The sequence below is a fragment of the Mesoplodon bidens genome (genome assembly GCF_964165515.1).
Source record: "Mesoplodon bidens genome assembly, chromosome: 15".
NCBI lineage: Eukaryota > Metazoa > Chordata > Mammalia > Artiodactyla > Ziphiidae > Mesoplodon > Mesoplodon bidens.
In genome coordinates, this window is record NC_138171.1 from 66,143,780 (window position 1) to 66,161,552 (window position 17,773).

Genomic DNA, 17,773 nt, shown 5'->3' on the forward strand with positions numbered 1-17,773 from the left:
TCTCCCCATCTCTGGGATCCTTGTGGTTCACAGGACAGGTGCCTTGTTGTGCTGGGGGTAAGGCCAGAGATGTATCCATGTCTCCACTTCCTTCCTCCCCGTTGTGTTCTGGAGCAGTATTCTCGGGGAGGATCATTTTTAAGCCCTTTCCTTGATCACATTTATATAAAACAGCTAAAAGCATCTGGCGAGATGGGTCCTTCTCTTTACTTCTCCAGCATTAATAGTCACCTGTCTGAGGCAAGGCGAACAGGCTGATTTTATTCACCTTGCCCCAGTGCTGCTCCCTTTCCAGGTAAACACCTGTGTGTCCTGAATCCTGAAAAGCACTGAGGAGCCAGAGAAGGGCTCTTGGTCTCACTGGACACCATAGCAGCCACTGGCTGGCCTGGAACCTCCAGAGTCTGGTGTGTGTCCCTGGAGCTTCCTGGCTGCAATGCCCCATTGTCGTGTGCGGGAGGAACACAGCGTCGGCAAGCCTGACCTTTGGCAGCACAGTAACAGGGAGAGGCATTGTTAGGTTAGCTCTGGAGCAGCAGCTGTGTGCCAGTTTCTTTTGTAAATGCTTTGATATTTTAAAACAGAAATTTTAAACGAGGAAACCATGCTTTGTTGCTGTTACAATAGCAGCTCTTGTCCATTTGGGTTCATTGAATGGAGACAGACACCGATGCAGCTTTAGTACCATTAATGGCTCCCAAGTGTGTCAGACAAATCTCTTCTTGATGGCTGTGTCCTTCTCTTACCAAGAACGTTATACCTCTTTTAAAGAAGGATCCTGTACTTATTACAGACATGTTGGCTGATCTCAGATTAATGTCCGTTTGACAGGGTTTTCCATTTGTTTGCAGCCTCAGTGCCTGTCTTTTGAGCATTTAGAAGACTGACATACAAACAGGATTCAGGGGTAAAATTTGTGTGATTTCCACTGACCCTTATGGGCCTCTGTACGGGCTGTTCCTGCTGTGGGACGTGGCCCCTGGAGCTGCGTGCTCCCCTGCCGCCGGCATCCTGCACATCCCCGGGGGCTCCTCCAGCCGCTGCCCCGGCCTTGTCCTTCCCCGGCCCAAATCCCTGCCACTCCTGATGTGGATCTTCCTTGGGCACTGGTGCCCCTCCCCTCAGTGTGCAGACCTAGTCCCGAGAGGAACTTGATCACGGCTCGGAGCCTGCATGTGGGATGGGGACTCTGGGTCCCCCGGCTTGGCACAGGAGCGGGCAGGCGGTCAGCCCCCTGGAGGGACGCCTCACGCCTGCTCCGGGCACCCGCTCAGGAGGCCATGCTGGTGGCGCACACGCACATTGAGAAACCCGAGTCCTTGTTTCCTTTGATTGTCTGTGAAACAAGTGTGTGTGTGCCCTGGTGTCTGGGCAATTGCGGGTAGAGAGGCTCCTGGGGCCTCCTCGGGCATCAGCCCACGCTCTGGGCCTTGACACAGACCCGGGAGAGCGCTGAGCAGAACCTCCACAGTCAGTTCCCCCCAGCAACGGCAGCCGCACCGCGAGGGCCACGGGCTGCCTGGCTCTGCTCTCCTCGGCCCAGGCCCGGGCAGCGGCAGGATGGGCAGCGGCCACGGCCACGTGTTGTTCCCAGGTGGTCTGAGGCAGAGTCCCTGAGTCTGTCCTCTTCAGGCAGCTTGTCCTGGTGAAATGTGTCAACAGCACCTTGAAAAAGATCTTGGCATAGCTTCCAAGTTGGTTCAGAGCCCAGGGGGTGCTTCGCCCAGCCCCCCGTAGACATCTTACTGACCCAGCACTGGCCACCACAGCTGGACTGCAGACAAAATTGGGCTTGTCTGGTGTTTTCTCAAGACTGGACAGGTTGGGAGTTGGGGGCTGGGTACCATGGGGCAGGTGAGTTGCTGCGACCTTCCTGGAGCACAGTCATGTGCCTGCCAGCGGCCTGCTCCCCTCAGGGTTCCTACTGCAGGACCGGGAAGGTACAGGCAGGCTGGGACAGGGCTCCTCACTGTGTTGGGGATGGAAACGGAGGTGTGTCAGAGGCTCAGGTGGGGAGCTGGTTAAGTAATGTGCATCTCTGCTCTGGGTTACTGCATGATAGAATTCAGTGACCACAGTGCTGTTTAACGAGTGAAGCCGTGTTTATGACGTGTTAAGCAGTGTGTCCTGTAATCCATTTTGCCTCTAAAAAAATCTAGCAGATCTGTTTTGAAATCCATGACCAAGGGGTTAACCAGATTTACCTCTGGGTGAGCAGGTCACTTCCTTCTTCTCTCTGGTTCCGATTTATCTTCACTAAACATTTTTGCTTTCAATTAAGGATAAATACGTTCATTTTAACAAGTTAGTTTTAATAATGGAAATCAAAGGTGAAGGGACGTGAGCTGGGCCAGGGCACGCAGAGCCTGTGTTCACAACAGGCTTCTAAAAGCCCTGGGCTTACTGAGGCCACGGGACTTGCCTTGTGGGAAGGCAATTCCTTCCCTGGGATGAGGTCTCAGCTAGGCGGAAGCGGGTTGCAGGCAAGGTTCAGGCCCCATCTGGGTTGGGGGCAGGGACCCAGCGTGCTGGGATTTGGGAGGGTGGAGGTCTTCGGGGCTGGTGGGGGGGGGTAGCAGGGGGTCAAGCCACCAAGTAGGGACCTGTCTCTGGCCAGGCCCGAGGTTGACCTGCTCTCTGCACCGCTGCCCAGCAGGAGGCACTGGCCAGGGATGCCTGGATCCCACAGATGGTCATGGAGACAGTCCTTAAAGGAGGGCCCATCTGTGAGGTGGTGTCGAGCAGGCAGGGTGGGACGTGACGGGTCTCGAGGTCTGAGCTTCAAGGACACCCACTGCAGGCGTGGAGGCTGAGCAGGAGGAGGAGTGTGGGTGCAAAGAGCTTCTGACCTGACCTCTTCATCTTCTGTGCCGAGTGCTTGGGTGGGTCTGCAGAACGTGGGGCAGGGGTGTCACTGGGCCCTCGCCAGGCACTTGGCGCTTCATCGGGGCCTGGCTAGTTCAATATCCTTCTACCCGTCGCCTTTGTGCTGTGTCTTGGGTTTTGTGTTTTTTGATGGCAAGAAATCTCCTTTCATCTGAGGAAGAGCTGTTTGATCTGCCTCAAGAAAGGCAGGAGGCTTGAGGGATGAAAGCAGTGACACAGGAAACAAAACCCGATTCTCGTCACGCAGCGGACCTCTCCAGGCCTCGGACCTTCTGGACTGGGGCCCCTTCTTCCTGCACTCCGAGCGTGCGTGTGTGGTTTTGTTGAGAGGCTTACGTGAAGGTCTTACTACGTCAGTGCATCCCAGGCTTTAATTTGGTGAAAAGTGCTGTTCCAGGATGGAGAGGGTGGGTCTCACCCTGGTCCGTTTACGCAGGACAGTGAGATAAGCGTCAGCCTTTCGGCTTAAACACTGATAAGCGGTTTTCGCTGATGAAACCTTGCCCCTGCCACCACCACTTGGTTCAGGACCCAGATTTGGGACAGTTGACACCACTGAACATTCGGCTCATCTTCAGTAACCGGATAGCTCTCTTCCTTTTTGCCCCTTTTGGATTGTGCCAAAATCAGCAATTTTGTCATAATCCCAATGAAAATAACAGCTGAGAAATGTCAGGGGATTTGCAGGTAGCCAGCAGGTGCGCTGTGGATGGGGCACGGCCAGCTGTGTGGTTTGGGAACTGGAGGCCCTGGGTGGGTGCCCCTTCTTTCTTTCATGAACACTGAACTGGAGCAAAGCCCTACAGTTTTCTTAGAGAACATGGCTGTCTGCACAGAATCCTGGGTCCTACCTTTTTTCCCTCAGGCCCTCATAAGGCCTCACTGTGTGGGAAGAGCTCAGGGCATGAGCAGTTCAGCGTGCAGGGCACGTGGCTCTGCTTCCACCTTACTCCCACCTCGGGCTACAATTGGACAACCTCGGAGTGGGAGGGAACACATTCAAAGAAGTTCCATCAGTCCCATTTCAGCCCCTAGCTCTTAGCCTCCTTGGGGAAATCAGTCACTCTGAAAAACACACCTCCTGTTTTGTTCTGGAAAAAAGTTTTGTTTTTAGAGTTACACATGAATAGTTTGATCAGACTCACTACTGCAGCTCCCAAGATGATGACTTGTGGCTGTTCTGTAAAGTGAGTGCTCTTTCTGCTGGGAGTTTTTTTTTTTTTTTTTTTGTGGGCCTCTCACTGTTGTGGCCTCTCCCGTTGCGGAGCACAGGCTCCGGACGCGCAGGCTCAGCGGCCATGGCTCACGGGCCCAGCCGCTCCGCGGCATGTGGGATCTTCCCAGACCGGGGCACGAACCTGTGTCCCCTGCATCGGCAGGCGGACTCTCAACCACTGCGCCACCAGGGAAGCCCCTCTGCTGGGAGCTTTAAAGACTTATTCCCATACTCACTGTAAGTTTGGCTTCTAGAACAAATGGCAGTGTAAAAATAGCATTTCAGGGACTTTCCTGGTGGCGCAGTGGTTAAGAGTCTGCCTGCCAATGCAGGGAACTCGGGTTCAATCCCTGGTCCAGGGAGATCCCGCATGCTGTGGAGCAACTAAGCCATGCACCACAACTACTGAGCCTGTGCTCTAGAGCCCACGAGCCACAACTACTGAGCCCACGCGCCACAACTACTGAAGCCCCTGCCCCCTAGTGCCTGCACGCTGCAACTACTGAAGCCCACGTGCCTAGAGCCCATGCTCCACAACAAGAGAAGCCACTGCAGTGAGAAGCCCACGCACCGCTACAAAGAGTAGCCCCTGCTTGCTGAAACTAGAGGAAGCCCGCATGCAGCAACAAAGACCCAACGCAGCCCATATATATATATATATATATATACATAACATGTTGCCATTTGCTTGCACTCAGAGAGAATGCCAGTGATCAGTTTTAAACATTTCTTTAATTTTTGAATATGAAAAACATCAAATCTGAAAGTAAACAGAGTGGCCTTGTGAGCCCTGGCAAGCCTCTCAGACACTTCACTGCCCAAGACGTGCCTGTCTTCCATGTGCGGGTGACCCCTTCCACTCTGCTATTTAAAGTAAACCGTAGGCGTTGCGTTATTGCGTTTAGAAATACTTCGTTGTACACCTCTGAGAGATGGGGTCTTTTAAAACAATGTGACTACAATACCAGCATCACACCTGAAAGCTTAAGATGAGTTCTATCAAATATGTAGTCAGCATTCCAATGTTCCTGGTTGTCTCCTAAATAATGTCCTTTCTACATTCTGTCCAAATAGGGATCTGACACATTGCATTGATGTGCCCTTATCGCCTCTCCAGAGGCTCCTCCTTTATGCTCCCGGACAAGGTGTTTCTCCGTCTGGGAGTGCCAGGCCCCCCGCCCTCACTGTGAGCTGGTAGGAGAGCTCCAGGCCACATCAGTCAGCTTTGCTTCTGGCAAAGATGCTTCTTGGGCGCTGGGACTTTCTGTTGCCGCAAATCAGGAGGCACAGCCTGCCTTTCCCGTCTCTCTCTGCAATGGTGCGATTGCTGAGGTCAGGCCTTCCCAGCCTGATCTGTCATTAGAAAGTTCTCCACCAGCCGCACTGCTGGGCCCCAGCAGCCTCGGTGTTCATTGCCTGGACTCATCCGCTAGGGCCTGCAAGCTGGCGATGTTCTAATTCTGTTCTGTTTGCATTTGTTATTGGGGATTTTTTTTAATCAAAGTAACTTTCCCTCATCAACTCTCTGGTTGCTGTAAATGCCGTTTCTCTGGGGATGTCAGAATAAACCCTTCACCCTTTCCTTTACTTAATTTTCAGAAGAACTTGGTTCCCAAGCACCCCAGAGGATTCCCTTTTTTTTTTTCTTTTGGCTGCCTTGGGTCGTTGCTGCGTGCGGGCTTTCTCTAGTTGCCGCAAGCAGGGGCTACTCTTTGTTGCAGTGCATTGTCTTCTTATTGCAGTGGCTTCTCTTGTTGCAGAGCACAGACTCTAGGTGCACGGTGTCTGGAGCGCAGGCTCAGTAGTTGTGGCACACGGGCTTAGCTGCTCCATGGCATGTGGGATCTTCCCGGACCAGGGATTGAACCCATGTCCCCTGCATCGGCAGGCGGATTCTTAACCACTGCGCTACCAGGGAAGTCCGGCAGAGAATTCCTTTTAATGTCATTTCCGGTTACTCTTACCACCACTCAGTAGTTGAGCTCATTTCCTGTAGATTCTCTTGGGGGTTTTTTGTTTTTTTATTTCTATATAGGCAATCATATTTTTTTCCACTTCAGACCTTAAACTTTTATTTCTTTTTCTCATTTTTGTAATGTCTAAGAACTCCACTACAGTGTTGAATAGACTTTTTAAGTCATTTATGAAAAATTTCAAGCATACAAAAAAAGTTGAATTGTATAGTAAAAAAACCATCTATGGACCACCTAGGTTCTACAGTTTATATTTTACTAGTTTTTGTTGTTGTTATTGTGGGAGCTCATATGTTCATCTTTCTATCCACCACCAACCCTTCATGTATTTTGATGCAATCCAGAGTAAATGTCAGTTGTCAGTATCCTGCCCCTAAATACTAAAGACTCAGTGGGCAGGTCGTTAACAAGAGCTCAGCGTACCTTCAGGGTTTTGCCTTGATGAAGAATTCACAATGAAATGTGCAGATCATAAGTGGACATTGTTAGTTTTGACAAATGCATATACCTGTGTAATCTAGACTCCCATCAAGATACAGAAAATTACCATCACCCCAGAAAGTTCCTTCATGCCCCCAACTAGTCACCGCTCCCATTTAAGAAAAAGACTGAATCTATTCTAAGATTGAGTCCATGTGAGAACTTACAAGACTTTTTGTCTGTTTGCACCAGATGCTCCTCACGAGGAGGGAAGGTTTGCTTCATGCCAAGCTCCTCACCTAACTTTCCAAAGGACCTGCTCAGTTAATATCTCTCCTCAAAACCCTCATGCCCTGTCCTTTGGTTTCAGTGGCCGGTGGGGAAGGGCATGGTTAGCTATGTGAATGACAGCTGGAGGATTCTGCATATCTGGCAAGTGAAATTAAAATTCCTGAAATGAAAGCATATCTTAGTTATATAGAGAAGTTTCACCTGCTTTCTCATTTATAGGCTATAATGTTTTTTATAAGGATGGGTAGTATTTTTTCTGTTTATTGTTATTAATGTAAGGCACTTAAGTCACAATCTTACCTCTTTGATTTATGTCCTAGAGAGAACGGCCTGTTTTTACTGAGTGCCTTCTGAGCATAGTGTGTGATGATGCATGGCTTTCCGTCTCTCCTTGCTTGGACAGACAGCCTGATAGATCCTCCTGGTGGAGGTAGTGATTCCTCCCTCCACACCTATACTGCTTTATTTCCCCCTTTAAATCTTTGATGATGCTCAACATTGTCCTCATTCAAGCAGTTTGAGTCTCTTGCTGTCTGAAAAGCTTCTGGATTCTTGGCTCTAATCTCGGAACAGACAGTTCCGTCAGGTGCAAGACTCTGCACTCAGTTCACCGTCTTCTCATCTCCATTGTTGCTGACGAGAACTCGGCTGCTGTTCCTCTTGTCAGTTCTCTGAGCATAATGTCTTTCTTTTCTCTGACTGCTTTGGAGGTTTTGTCTTTGGTTTGCAGCAGTTTGACTATGATGTATGTGCCTACATGTGGCATTATCCTGCTTATGATTCCCTGAGGTTTTTGAGTCTGTAATTTATGTCTTTTACCAAACTTAGCTAATTTTTGCCAGTATTTTTTCAAAGTTTTTTATGCCCCATTTCTCTCTCCTCTCCTAAGATTCCAATTACATGTATGTTAGAGCTTTTGATGTTGTCCAACCAGTTCCTGAAAGTCTGTTCTTTTGTTATTCAATTTTTTAAGTCTCTGCCTCAGATTGAATAACTTTGATTGAGCTCTCTTCATGTTCACCACCTTTTTTTTTTTTTTTTTTTTTTTTTTTTGAGGTACGCAGGCCTCTCACTGTTGTGGCCTCTCCCGTTGCAGAGCACAGGCTCCGGACTCACAGGCTCAGAGGCCATGGCTCACGGGCCCAACCGGAGCACGAACCTGTGTCCCCTGCATCGGCAGGCGGACTCTCAACCACTGCGCCACCAGGGAAGCCCCTTCACTACCTTTTTATTCTCTGTCATCCAATCTGCTATTAAGCTCATCTAGTAAAATTTTAATTTCAGATATTTTATTTTTCAGTTCTAGAATGTTTGTTCTTTTTTTATAGTTCTGTTTCTCTTCCAAGTTCTCTCGTCTATTTATGTCTTATGATCAATCATATTTTCATTTATGTTCTTGAGAATTCTTACTATGGATGCTTTACTTTGTCTGCTTGGAGCTTGTGTTCTGGGTGCAGAATGAGTGGAGAATGGAAATAATTGAGATGAGCAGTGTGTGGCGGGGTGAGTGTTGCAGGCTAGGCAGTGCCGGGATGGACTGAGGCCCAGGTGTAAATGTTACGTCCAGGGAAGGTGTATCTGAGCAGAGACCTGACCAAAGGGCCATAGGGATGGGCACTGGGGGCAGTGACTTGACACGCCTGGGCTGCCAGCAAGGGAGGAGCCCCCTGGGCAGAGCAGAGGAACAGGTGAGGCAGTCAGGGAGGCCCTGGCCAGCTTCATTCTCTCCCTGTGGGTCTCTCTGTGGGTCACCCATGGTGTTTTCCCATGATGACTTGCATCAGCTGACTTAGCTGAAACCTGACCCTCTGCCGTACACTGATCCTTCTAGAAGAAAGGGAATCTCTTCTAATGGCATTGAGGACATGATGCCGGAAGCTGTCACTGCCCCTCCCCGAGTCCCTGAACCACCACCAGGCTCCCTTGCAAATGACCCCTGAGCAAGATTGTGGCAGCTGGCGGAGCCCACTGGGTCCTGGTTCTGTGACCGAGACGCCCTCCCTCCCCTCCTCATTCCTTGGGTGTACGTGCCACCCAGAGAGGGTCTGTGAGGCTCCCTGCCCTCATCAGCCATCCCGGCCTCCGGGCCCAGGAGCTGCCCGTCACGCTGACCTCACGGAGGGCCAGAGACAGTGAGCATCCAAGAGGCATGGACAAGTAGAGGTATGGGGAGGGCAAGAAGAAGGCTGGTGTGTCCCCTGCCATGGCCCCAGCAGAGACAGTGTCCACATGGGGCAGAGGCCTTGGGGCTGGCCCGACCTCTGCCCTGACCTCTACCCAGGGTGCCTGCCAGGTGGAGAAGTGTATGTGATTCCCTCCTTTCCAGAGGAGCTGACCCTCCCTGTTATTTCTGACGAGTGTGGACACACTGGCCTCTCCACCCTCAGGTGACAGGGCCTGCCCATGGGCAGCGAGGAGGACGCTGAGAACCGTGTCTACCAGTGTGGGGAAGCTCTTGAGAGCTGTGGGTGAGTGGGTCATCTTCCAGGATTATGTGGGTGAGGGTTACCCCACTTCCGTGGCACAGGGGTGGGGGACAGGAGCTCACCCTGCTGTGATGCTGGGTGGGCGTGGCCGCTCCGCACAGGACCTGTGGACACACGTGCCTCCTGGGCTGACAGAGAGCAGGTCTGCCCGACCACCGCCAGCCACGTTTCAAGCTCAGCAGCCCCACATGGCTAGTGGGCCTGGGCTGCACAGGCAGGAGGCAGGTCAGAACCTCCCCTCGTCTTGAGCAACCCCGAGACAGCACTGCCCGGCATCTCGTGAGGTGTCTCACAAGGCACTTTGAGACGAGCTTCAGCTAATTTTCTTTTCTTTTCTTTTCTTTTTTTAAGATTTATGTATTATTTATTTATTTTTGGTTGCGTTGGGTCTTAGTTGTAGCACGCAGGATCTTTGTTGTGGCACGCAGGATCTTTCATTGTGGCGTGCAGGCTCTTCGTTGTGGTGCGCAGGATTCTCTCTAGTTGTGGTGTGCAGGTTTTCTCTTCTCTAGTTGTGGCATCCAGGGTTTTTTCCTCTTCTCTAGTCGTGGCGTGCAGGTTTTCTCTCTCTAGTTATGACGCACAGGGTCCAGGGTGCATGGGCTCTGTAGTTTGCAGCATGCAGGCTCTGAGGTACACAAGCTCAGCAGTTGTGGTGCGCAGGCTTAGTTGCCCCGTGGCATGTGGGATCTTAGTTCCCTGACCAGGGATCGAACCCACGTCCCCTGCATTGTAAGGTGGATTCTTTACCACTGGACCACCAGGGAAGTTCCATCAGCTAATTTTCATGCACAGGAAACAAAAGACAAAGAAATGGTAAGGCATTGTGCCCTTCAGCCAGATATATGTTAAATATTTGGAATATGTTAATCCTGAAAAATCTCTGTTGCCAAGTCTCATTTCCGTTGACGGGAAGCATTCTCATATTTATCCCAAACCAGTAAAGCCAGCTAAGGTCATTACTATGGATTTTGTTTTCAGGCTAGCTGGTGATACCTGTGTGGATCTGAGCAGCAGGGGACACCTGGGGCTATGAAGTCTGGTTGCCAGAGCAACCGAGTATGAACCAGCACCGTGACAAAGTGCAGTGGGAGGAGGGTCGCTGTGCGGGTCACACAGGTCACTTCCCGTTCCCTGCAGCGCCCAAGGACATCCGTAAAACACAGACTGGCAATTTGCTAAGCGCTTCCTAATTGAGAGCATGCAATTTAAAATGATTTTACTTAAAGCGTGAAGCATTTAACCAGGTCTTTCAAAAACGTCTTCTTGCCAGAAGACGTGTTCCATTTACCATCTGATCTCTGGCTTAAATCCTCAAATATGTGAGAAGTGACCAGGAAGCCGGACAGATGGGGTCCTGTCCCAAGAGACCTGCCCAGCTCACGCCAGTTCTGGAGGATTCCTGGGCAGACGTGGCTCTGAGCGGGTCCTGGTAGGGGGCACGGGAGGCTCTAGACCAGGCCCGGCATGAGGGGGGCTGAGGTTGGGGAGGTGAACAGGAGCCTGGCTGCACCTCTGGGGCAGGGCAGCATTAGTACCTCCTGGGCCCTGAGGACAGGCCCCAGTCTGTCCCCTTAAGGCAAGGGCAGCTCTGCCAGGTGGTTCTTATGGCCGGAAGGGGTTGGTGGACCTGGGCAAGGCCCCGTGCACCGTGGTGACTGCAGGAGGGGGTGTGAGGTGGATGTAAGGTGTGAGCAGGCTGGGCGGGGCTCCTGACCTCCCTGGACAGGTGCACGCAATCACCAGGCGCCCCGTCCAGGTGGGGAACAGAGAGATACGCATGTTCCCTGTGACGTGCTGGACAGCGGACGGCTGTTTCTAAACACCAGCAAGAGTTTTCCTTCAAGTTTTGTTGTAGCCTCCTTTGTGTTTTTTACGTGATCTCATTTTATATTATGTCTCAACAAAAGAGGAAAGTGTGTTAGCCAGTCATTGGGCAGGGCGTGCTGGTCTGGACTGCAGTGTTTGCAGCAGTCACCAGCAGCATGCAGCTCTCCCTAGTCCCTTCTGGGTGACGGGCGGGCAAACGGTTCAGGAACAGTGTCGGCGGAACCTCCCCCCTGATTTCCTGGCTGCCATGCAGCCCCCACTCCCCAAGGCCCGACACCACACAGCGAGGCCTGCCCTTTGCTCAATACCCCGTGGCTCTGCTCCGGTGGGCATCGGGGCTCCAGCTGGCCCACCAGAGCCCATGCAATGCAGGAGCTCCTCCACCTGCAGCCGGCTGGCACTCTGCCCTCAAAACACCAGATCCCTCCAGTGGAGTCTGCGTCACACATGCCAAGCGGCCATGATAAAAACTCTCAAGCATGGCTTTGCAGATCAGAAATGTGGAGGAGAACACAGGAGTTCAGCCCCGGGTGGCCTGGACCCCTGGGCCGCCTCTGATGCTCTGCTGAGAAGAGGGGCTTTTTCTTCACCTGCCGCTCAGGCCATTCCAGGGTCGCCCGCTTCTGTGAAACTCGTACTTTGCAGGCGTTGAGCACGGAAGTCACCAGAGTCAAAGACACAGGGAGGAGCGGGGTCTGCAGACTGCTCCTGGACCACGCCAGCTGGACGTGTCCCGTGACCCAGGCCCCGTGTTCTGGACACAGGCCCGGGCAGCCCTCTAGCTTATTAGCCCCAGAGTCTGAGCACCGCTCCTGCTGCCTGAGGTCGGCGAGGGGGCCCAGGGCACGTGGCAAGCAGCAGCCAGTGTCACAGCAAATGGAGTCGGGGCTGCCTGCCTTTTCCTGCCACCTTTCCGACCATGGTCTCTGCCTGGGCCACCCCGCACCCAAGAGCCACTGTGCCTATCGCGAGGCCCCCGGTAGGGCTGTGAGCGAGACCCAGAACTATCCCCGCCAATGCCAAAGTGACATCCTCCCACCGGATGGGGCCAAGGACAGTGGACCAGGCACTCCCCCAGCTGGCCCGTCACCCTATGTCTCGAGCTTTGGCCTCTGAACCCCACCTGCCCATCACAGCGGGCTCTGACTGCACTTGTAGGAGGCGTGGGGCTCTGTGGCAGAGCGAACATCGGCACCTGGGGGGACAGGGTGGCCCCAGAACTGTCCCCAAGGTGTAAAAACAGCCCTTCTTTGTCGTCAGTAGCTGCAGAACGGGCTGCTGTGCCCGTGAAGACTGGGAGTGACTTACAGCTCCGAGTGCTCCCAGGGTGGGCGGCTCAGGCAGGAGTGACAGCCCGTCAGGAGGGAAGCGCTTTCCCCCTTCTCCCGCTTTTAACCACGAAGCTAATGGGTTTCCTACTCATAACGTGGATGGTGCTGTCATCTTTGAAGGATCCATGCCTGCGACATTTAATTACTCTAAGTAACTGTAATAGTTTCGAGGAGGTTGTGAGGCCTCAGTTGCTTTCAGAGCCATCGGGTGGCCTCTGCCACTGAAACCTTGCTTTAGGTCACACTTCCTTTCTGGTTGGTGGCTTAGCCTGTGCCATCCTGACCTTGACTCTGGGTGACCACAGTGCCTGGTGAGCCCCCTCTGAGCCCCCTTGACGGTCAGCAAGAATCCCCCATGAGGAGCCGCCCGGCCCCATCCTTGTCCATCCTGGAGTGCCATGTCCACTCTGCGGTGGCCATGTGTTCTGCATCACCAGGCCCATGCCAGGCCTCCCAGTGGTGGATTATCCAGTCTTCAATAGAAGAGCGTCTTCGCTCTTCACAGGCCCACAAGGACAGAGCCAGAAGTCAGCACCACATCCACATCGGAGCTGTTTGGGGAGCAGGTGCCCCATGTGGCGAAGGAGTGAGGGACCCACGGGTCACAGGTTGGGCCAGGAGACTGAGGGGCCAGATTCAACATGTTGTAGGCCTTCCTCAGACTCGTGTGCAGCTCTGGCAGACACGGGCTGGGTGATTCGGAAGCACAAGTCGGGAGGAGGGGAGCATGGAGACCATCCACTTCCTCTGACCACTTGAGTCTGCTCGGCTGCAGCCGGTCCAGCCCAGAGGCACCCAGACTGCCCAGAGCCTGCAAGGCAAGGGGCTGTGTCTGCTCTCAGACCTGGAGACCACCAACTATGGCCGGCCCTGAGCTCTGGTCAGGACAGGGCTAGATGACCCTGCACGTCCCTGTCGGAGCCGTCCCCAGAGACAGTGGGCAAGCGGCTCCTTGGGAAGGCCACCCCCGCCGCACCTCACCCAGCATGGAGGGTGGGCGCCAACCCTCAGTCTCATGAGGACGCCTCCCAAACGTGTCTGGACGCTGGGCTGCATTCCTGGAAACCAGCCAGTAGCCACCGAGGTGAAAGTTCTAGCAGCAGGTGGTGCAGCCCACGGAGACTCCCCTGGTCACTTGCTCACTGTCACCCCAAAGCCACCGGCGGGAGGTCCCATGCCGTGGGCGAAACCTTCCAGGCCCGTGTGAAGGGGCTGTCGCCTTGCCCTCCTGAGGGGTCTGCATATAGGCTGGGGTGCACATCTGGGAGGAGGGCTTGTCTTTCTGGGACCACGGAGAACAGTGGTGTTCCTTGTGCCAGCAGCATAGCTGCTGACCACCGGCGGGACCCCAGCAAAGGAAGCGGAGCAGGTGGGTGCAGGCCACCCTCTCCTCCTAGCAGTGCCGGTGAGCGTTAATGGCTGGACTGGTGGCCAGCAAGCAGGCAGCCTCAGCTTCGGCCCAGAAAATGGCTATGCCGAGATGGGGGGCGGGGGTGGCCCCACGCACCCAGCAGGATGAGGGAGGTTCTGAGTTCAGGAGGAGGCAGGAGGGCCAGGTGACACGTACGCCCCTAGGGTGATAGCGGGTCCCCGTCACCTGCTTCCTGGCACTTAGGAGGGTCTCTGGGCTCTGCCATTTGCATTTCACTTTGATTGGTGTCACTCAAACTGCACATTAAAATTCCGTTCGTCGCGTCTGTGCAGAGCGAGGTGACAGAGAAGGCAGACCCGGGCTCGGGGGACCGCTCTGCCCGCCCACGTGAGGTCTGCAAGCTGCTGAGGGGCTTCCAGGGAGCACGAGCAAGGCCGGGTCCCCACTCCTGGGCGGGTACGTGGGCTGTTCCAGCCTTGCTTCCTCTGGGGCCTGCCCAGCTCAGCCTGGAGCACCGTGTCCGCCTGCCCTGCTCGCGGGGCCGCATTGAGGAGGGGTGGGAACAAGTGGCCTTTGAGGTCCCTTCTCAGATCTGAAGCGTCTGCACATAAGTCCTCCCAGAGCCGTGTCATCTCTCCCATGTTCTGCCGTCATAAAACCACACGTTTTAAAATGCCCCCATGTGGAAGGAGTCCAAGCTTAATGAAAATGACTTCTCAGGATAAAACCAGAGAAGGTGTCACATAAGGAACAGAGTCCGCTTCTTCCTGTTGAGACAAGAAGGGGGTTTGAAGCACATTGTGAAGCAAAGATCGTCCATGTCCACGAGCAGGACGAGACCTGGACCCAAAATGAGCGACGCTCAGTGTCTGGAACCTCGTAGAGCAGATGAGCATGAGGGCTTCCTGCTTTCTTCCGTTGAGGCATCTGGGGGAAGCCGGGTGTGTGCCCTGGAGGCCAGCTCAGCCCACGTGGGCGTCCCACACACTGGGTCCCCAGAGGAGGGTGGCACCGATGTCCCCATCTTGGCCTTGGCCAGAGCGCCCTGTGCTCTGCCTTCCTCTCCCGTCGGTGACAGCTGTGCCGACAGGCCCACTGTCTCCATTGGTTGTGGCCTGGCCACAGCCTGGTGGCGCTCTGGGCTCCAGTTGCCCGCCTCACTCGGCTCCCTCCCCCGGGCACCCCTCCCCAGCACTGTCCAGGCTTCTTTCTGCTTCTGGAATCATCTCCAGACGGTGCAGGGCGCACGCTGGTGCCCCAGATCCCCCAGCACAGGTGGCTCAGCTGATGCAGTGAGCCCAGAGACCCCAGGCAATGACGGCCCACCTGTCGGTGCCGCCCTGGTGTTGGCACTGCTGCCTTTGGGCAAACTCACCTGTTTGTCTCCCAGAGAAGAACCGATGTGGAACTGAGCTTCAGAAATCCAGAGCATATGAGAGTCAATGGGATTTCTCCCTCCACATTTTACTATGAAAAATTTCAAGCCACAGAAAGTTTCAAACAGTTGTACAGTGAAAACCTGCAAACCCACCACCTACATTCTGCCGTGGCTGGTCCTTGGCTCTATTGGCATCATCACACATCTGTTCACGCCTTATCTTAACGTTCAGTGTGTCTCAGAGTGGGGTTCAAAATTCATTTAGGTTTGTCTGTTTTTTTGAGAAAGAAGTTTACAAACATTGAAATGCACAGACCTTAAGGTGCTTTTGGTAATTCTTGGCCAGTGCACCACCATGACCAGCACTCCCACCCCCAGGGCGCAGACCCCCCAGGCAGCCAGGTTCTAATTTCTCTCACCTGCATGGGGGCAGCTTGTTCTGGAACCTACATCATGGAACTGTAGAGTGTTTGCCCTTGTCTGAAGTGTCTCTGACGCAGCAGAATGTCTTTGAGGTTCGTCATTATGGGGTGAAAGGGAAGTCGTGCAGCCCACAAAGTGCAGTGCAGCCTCCTTTTGATGCAGCCCGAGACCAGCTCCACGTGCCGGGTGTCCTGGGGACACAGTGTGAGGGGCCGTCTCCACAGTAGGAGCGAGAACTCAGGTGTGCTGCTCACACCTGCATTTCTCACATGGGCTCCCCAGCAGGAAGAATGACTGATGCCACCCATCCAGCGGTGCTGGGCTGAGCCACGCAGGGCCTGTACTCGCTACTCCCCTGGCTCCCTCCCTCACCTGGGCAGGTGGGACCACAGTCTGCTCTGCACTCAGCAACTCACGTCTGGGTCGTCCAGCCTGCTCAGTGCCCGTGTCCACCCTGGTGACTCCTCAGGGGCTGCACCGTGTCTGTGGGCACCCTGCAAAGGGTAGGAGCCACGGCCTGAGCTGCTAGGCTCAGCCGGGAGCTGTGTCTCGGTTGCTCTTTGTTCTGTTTGAAGGACCGTCTGGGTTAAGCCAGGTTTGGTGCAGTTGCTTCCTCGGAAAGTGTCCACTGCTGCTCACTCGTCCTTTGTGTTCTGCCGCCCTCATTTCAGGATGGGAGTCCCAGCTTCTGGAGACGGGCTTCCTGGGGATTTTCCTGTGCCCTCTCTGGACTCTGTCTCCATTGCCCAGGGGGACCCCCACGTCCCGGATCGTCCTGTGGGGCTATCGGTGGCTGATTTTCAGAATCATGCTCGGAGCGGTAAGTAGAACTTATATTTGTTATACTTGGAAGGAAACGTACTAAAAACGAGTGGCTGCCTTCCCGCCTTCCCACCAGCCAGGCCAGCCGTGCCCCTTCCACCACTTTCTATGATGTCCAAGGCCTGTTTCTGAGCACTCGGTGCTCCACTGGCCCCTCTGGCATGGTCATTTTCTGTGGGAAACAACCAGGACTTGAGTCGTTCCACGGGGACACTCAGGGGAGGGCCCCCTGGTCACCCCTTCCCCCCGGCCCTCCTGGTGTGTATGGAGCATCTGAAATGTCGGGAAACGTGTTAGCGGGTCACACGATGTCGTCTGTGACCCCGGCCTCGCGCCCTCCTGTCTCTCTGCCGGTGGAGCCCCTTCTCCCGACGCCTCCCCGTGTGGTTGTGGTGGTGCTCAGCTGTCCCGCTTCCCTGCCGCGTCCTCTCCCCCTCACGCCCTCCTGCTGCGCCCTGGGACCAGGCTCCTCGACTCCCACCTGCCATGCAGCTGTGGAAAGTGCACGTCTCAGTTTTAATTACACCTTCGAGTTTTCAGAAACTTAAAATCAGGAGTGAGGTGGTTCACCAGGCAGAGGTCTGGGCGACTTCGTGTACTTTCCCTTCTGCCTCTGCCCTGCTTGTTACGCTAAAATGTAAAATACCCATTTCTTTCACATCGTCCAGACAGTCTAGTGTCTGTTGGCTCTTAAGTCGTTCCTCGTGGGGGAAAATACAAGCCTGCAGGGGGGTGGGGGCCGGCGCTGGTCCTCCTGCAAAGTCGCTGTCCTCCACTGCGCCATGCTGCCCCTTCCTTGTCAAATGTTCGGTTTACTCATGGGCTTCTTACGTGAGGGGGGCCACGTCCCCTGGGCAGCACAGCGCCATCTTGCCCTCTGCGGCTCTCTGTATTTGAAGCCCCCATCGCCCCACGTCCTGGCTGGTGCCACAGTCTGCTGGGAAGACTGAACTAGCAAGTGACGGCATCTGCTGTCGAGGGGGACAGGCTGGTCCTCAAGCAGGACGGGTGTCCCCTCGGACCGTGGGTTCCCACTCCCACAGGCTCCCCTCCTGGACTCCCAGGGTGTTGGCCGTCACGCCGTGGTGGTTCAGGTAGCTGCCACGTCTGCGCCGTCTGGCCAGGCTCCGGGGGCACTGCAGGCAGCTGGGTGCAGAGGGATGAGCTCTGTGGCAAGGGGGTGGGTGTGGGGGGTGGGAGACAGGCCCGGGTGGTTGGCCAGGTTCCCGACCCAGCGGGGTGTGAGCAGCTACAGACACTTGGAAACACCGTGTTGGGTGATTGTGTGGGTCCAGATTCCACGGCAAAGTGTGATGCTTTCCCTAAACCCATTTTTCCATTTAAT

At 54.4% G+C, this 17,773-nt stretch overlaps 1 protein-coding gene across 2 annotated transcripts in view; it reads left to right on the top strand.

Annotated features, from left to right (window-relative positions):
• Nucleotides 1-17,773, top strand: part of LMF1 (lipase maturation factor 1) — a 92,083-nt gene that overhangs the window by 36,366 nt on the left and 37,944 nt on the right. For both annotated transcript variants that reach the window (XM_081257860.1, XM_081257859.1), the window contains one exon: nt 16,278-16,426. In XM_081257860.1, coding sequence (XP_081113986.1) covers nt 16,278-16,426 — 149 coding nt within the window. The remainder of the gene's footprint in view (nt 1-16,277; nt 16,427-17,773) is intronic.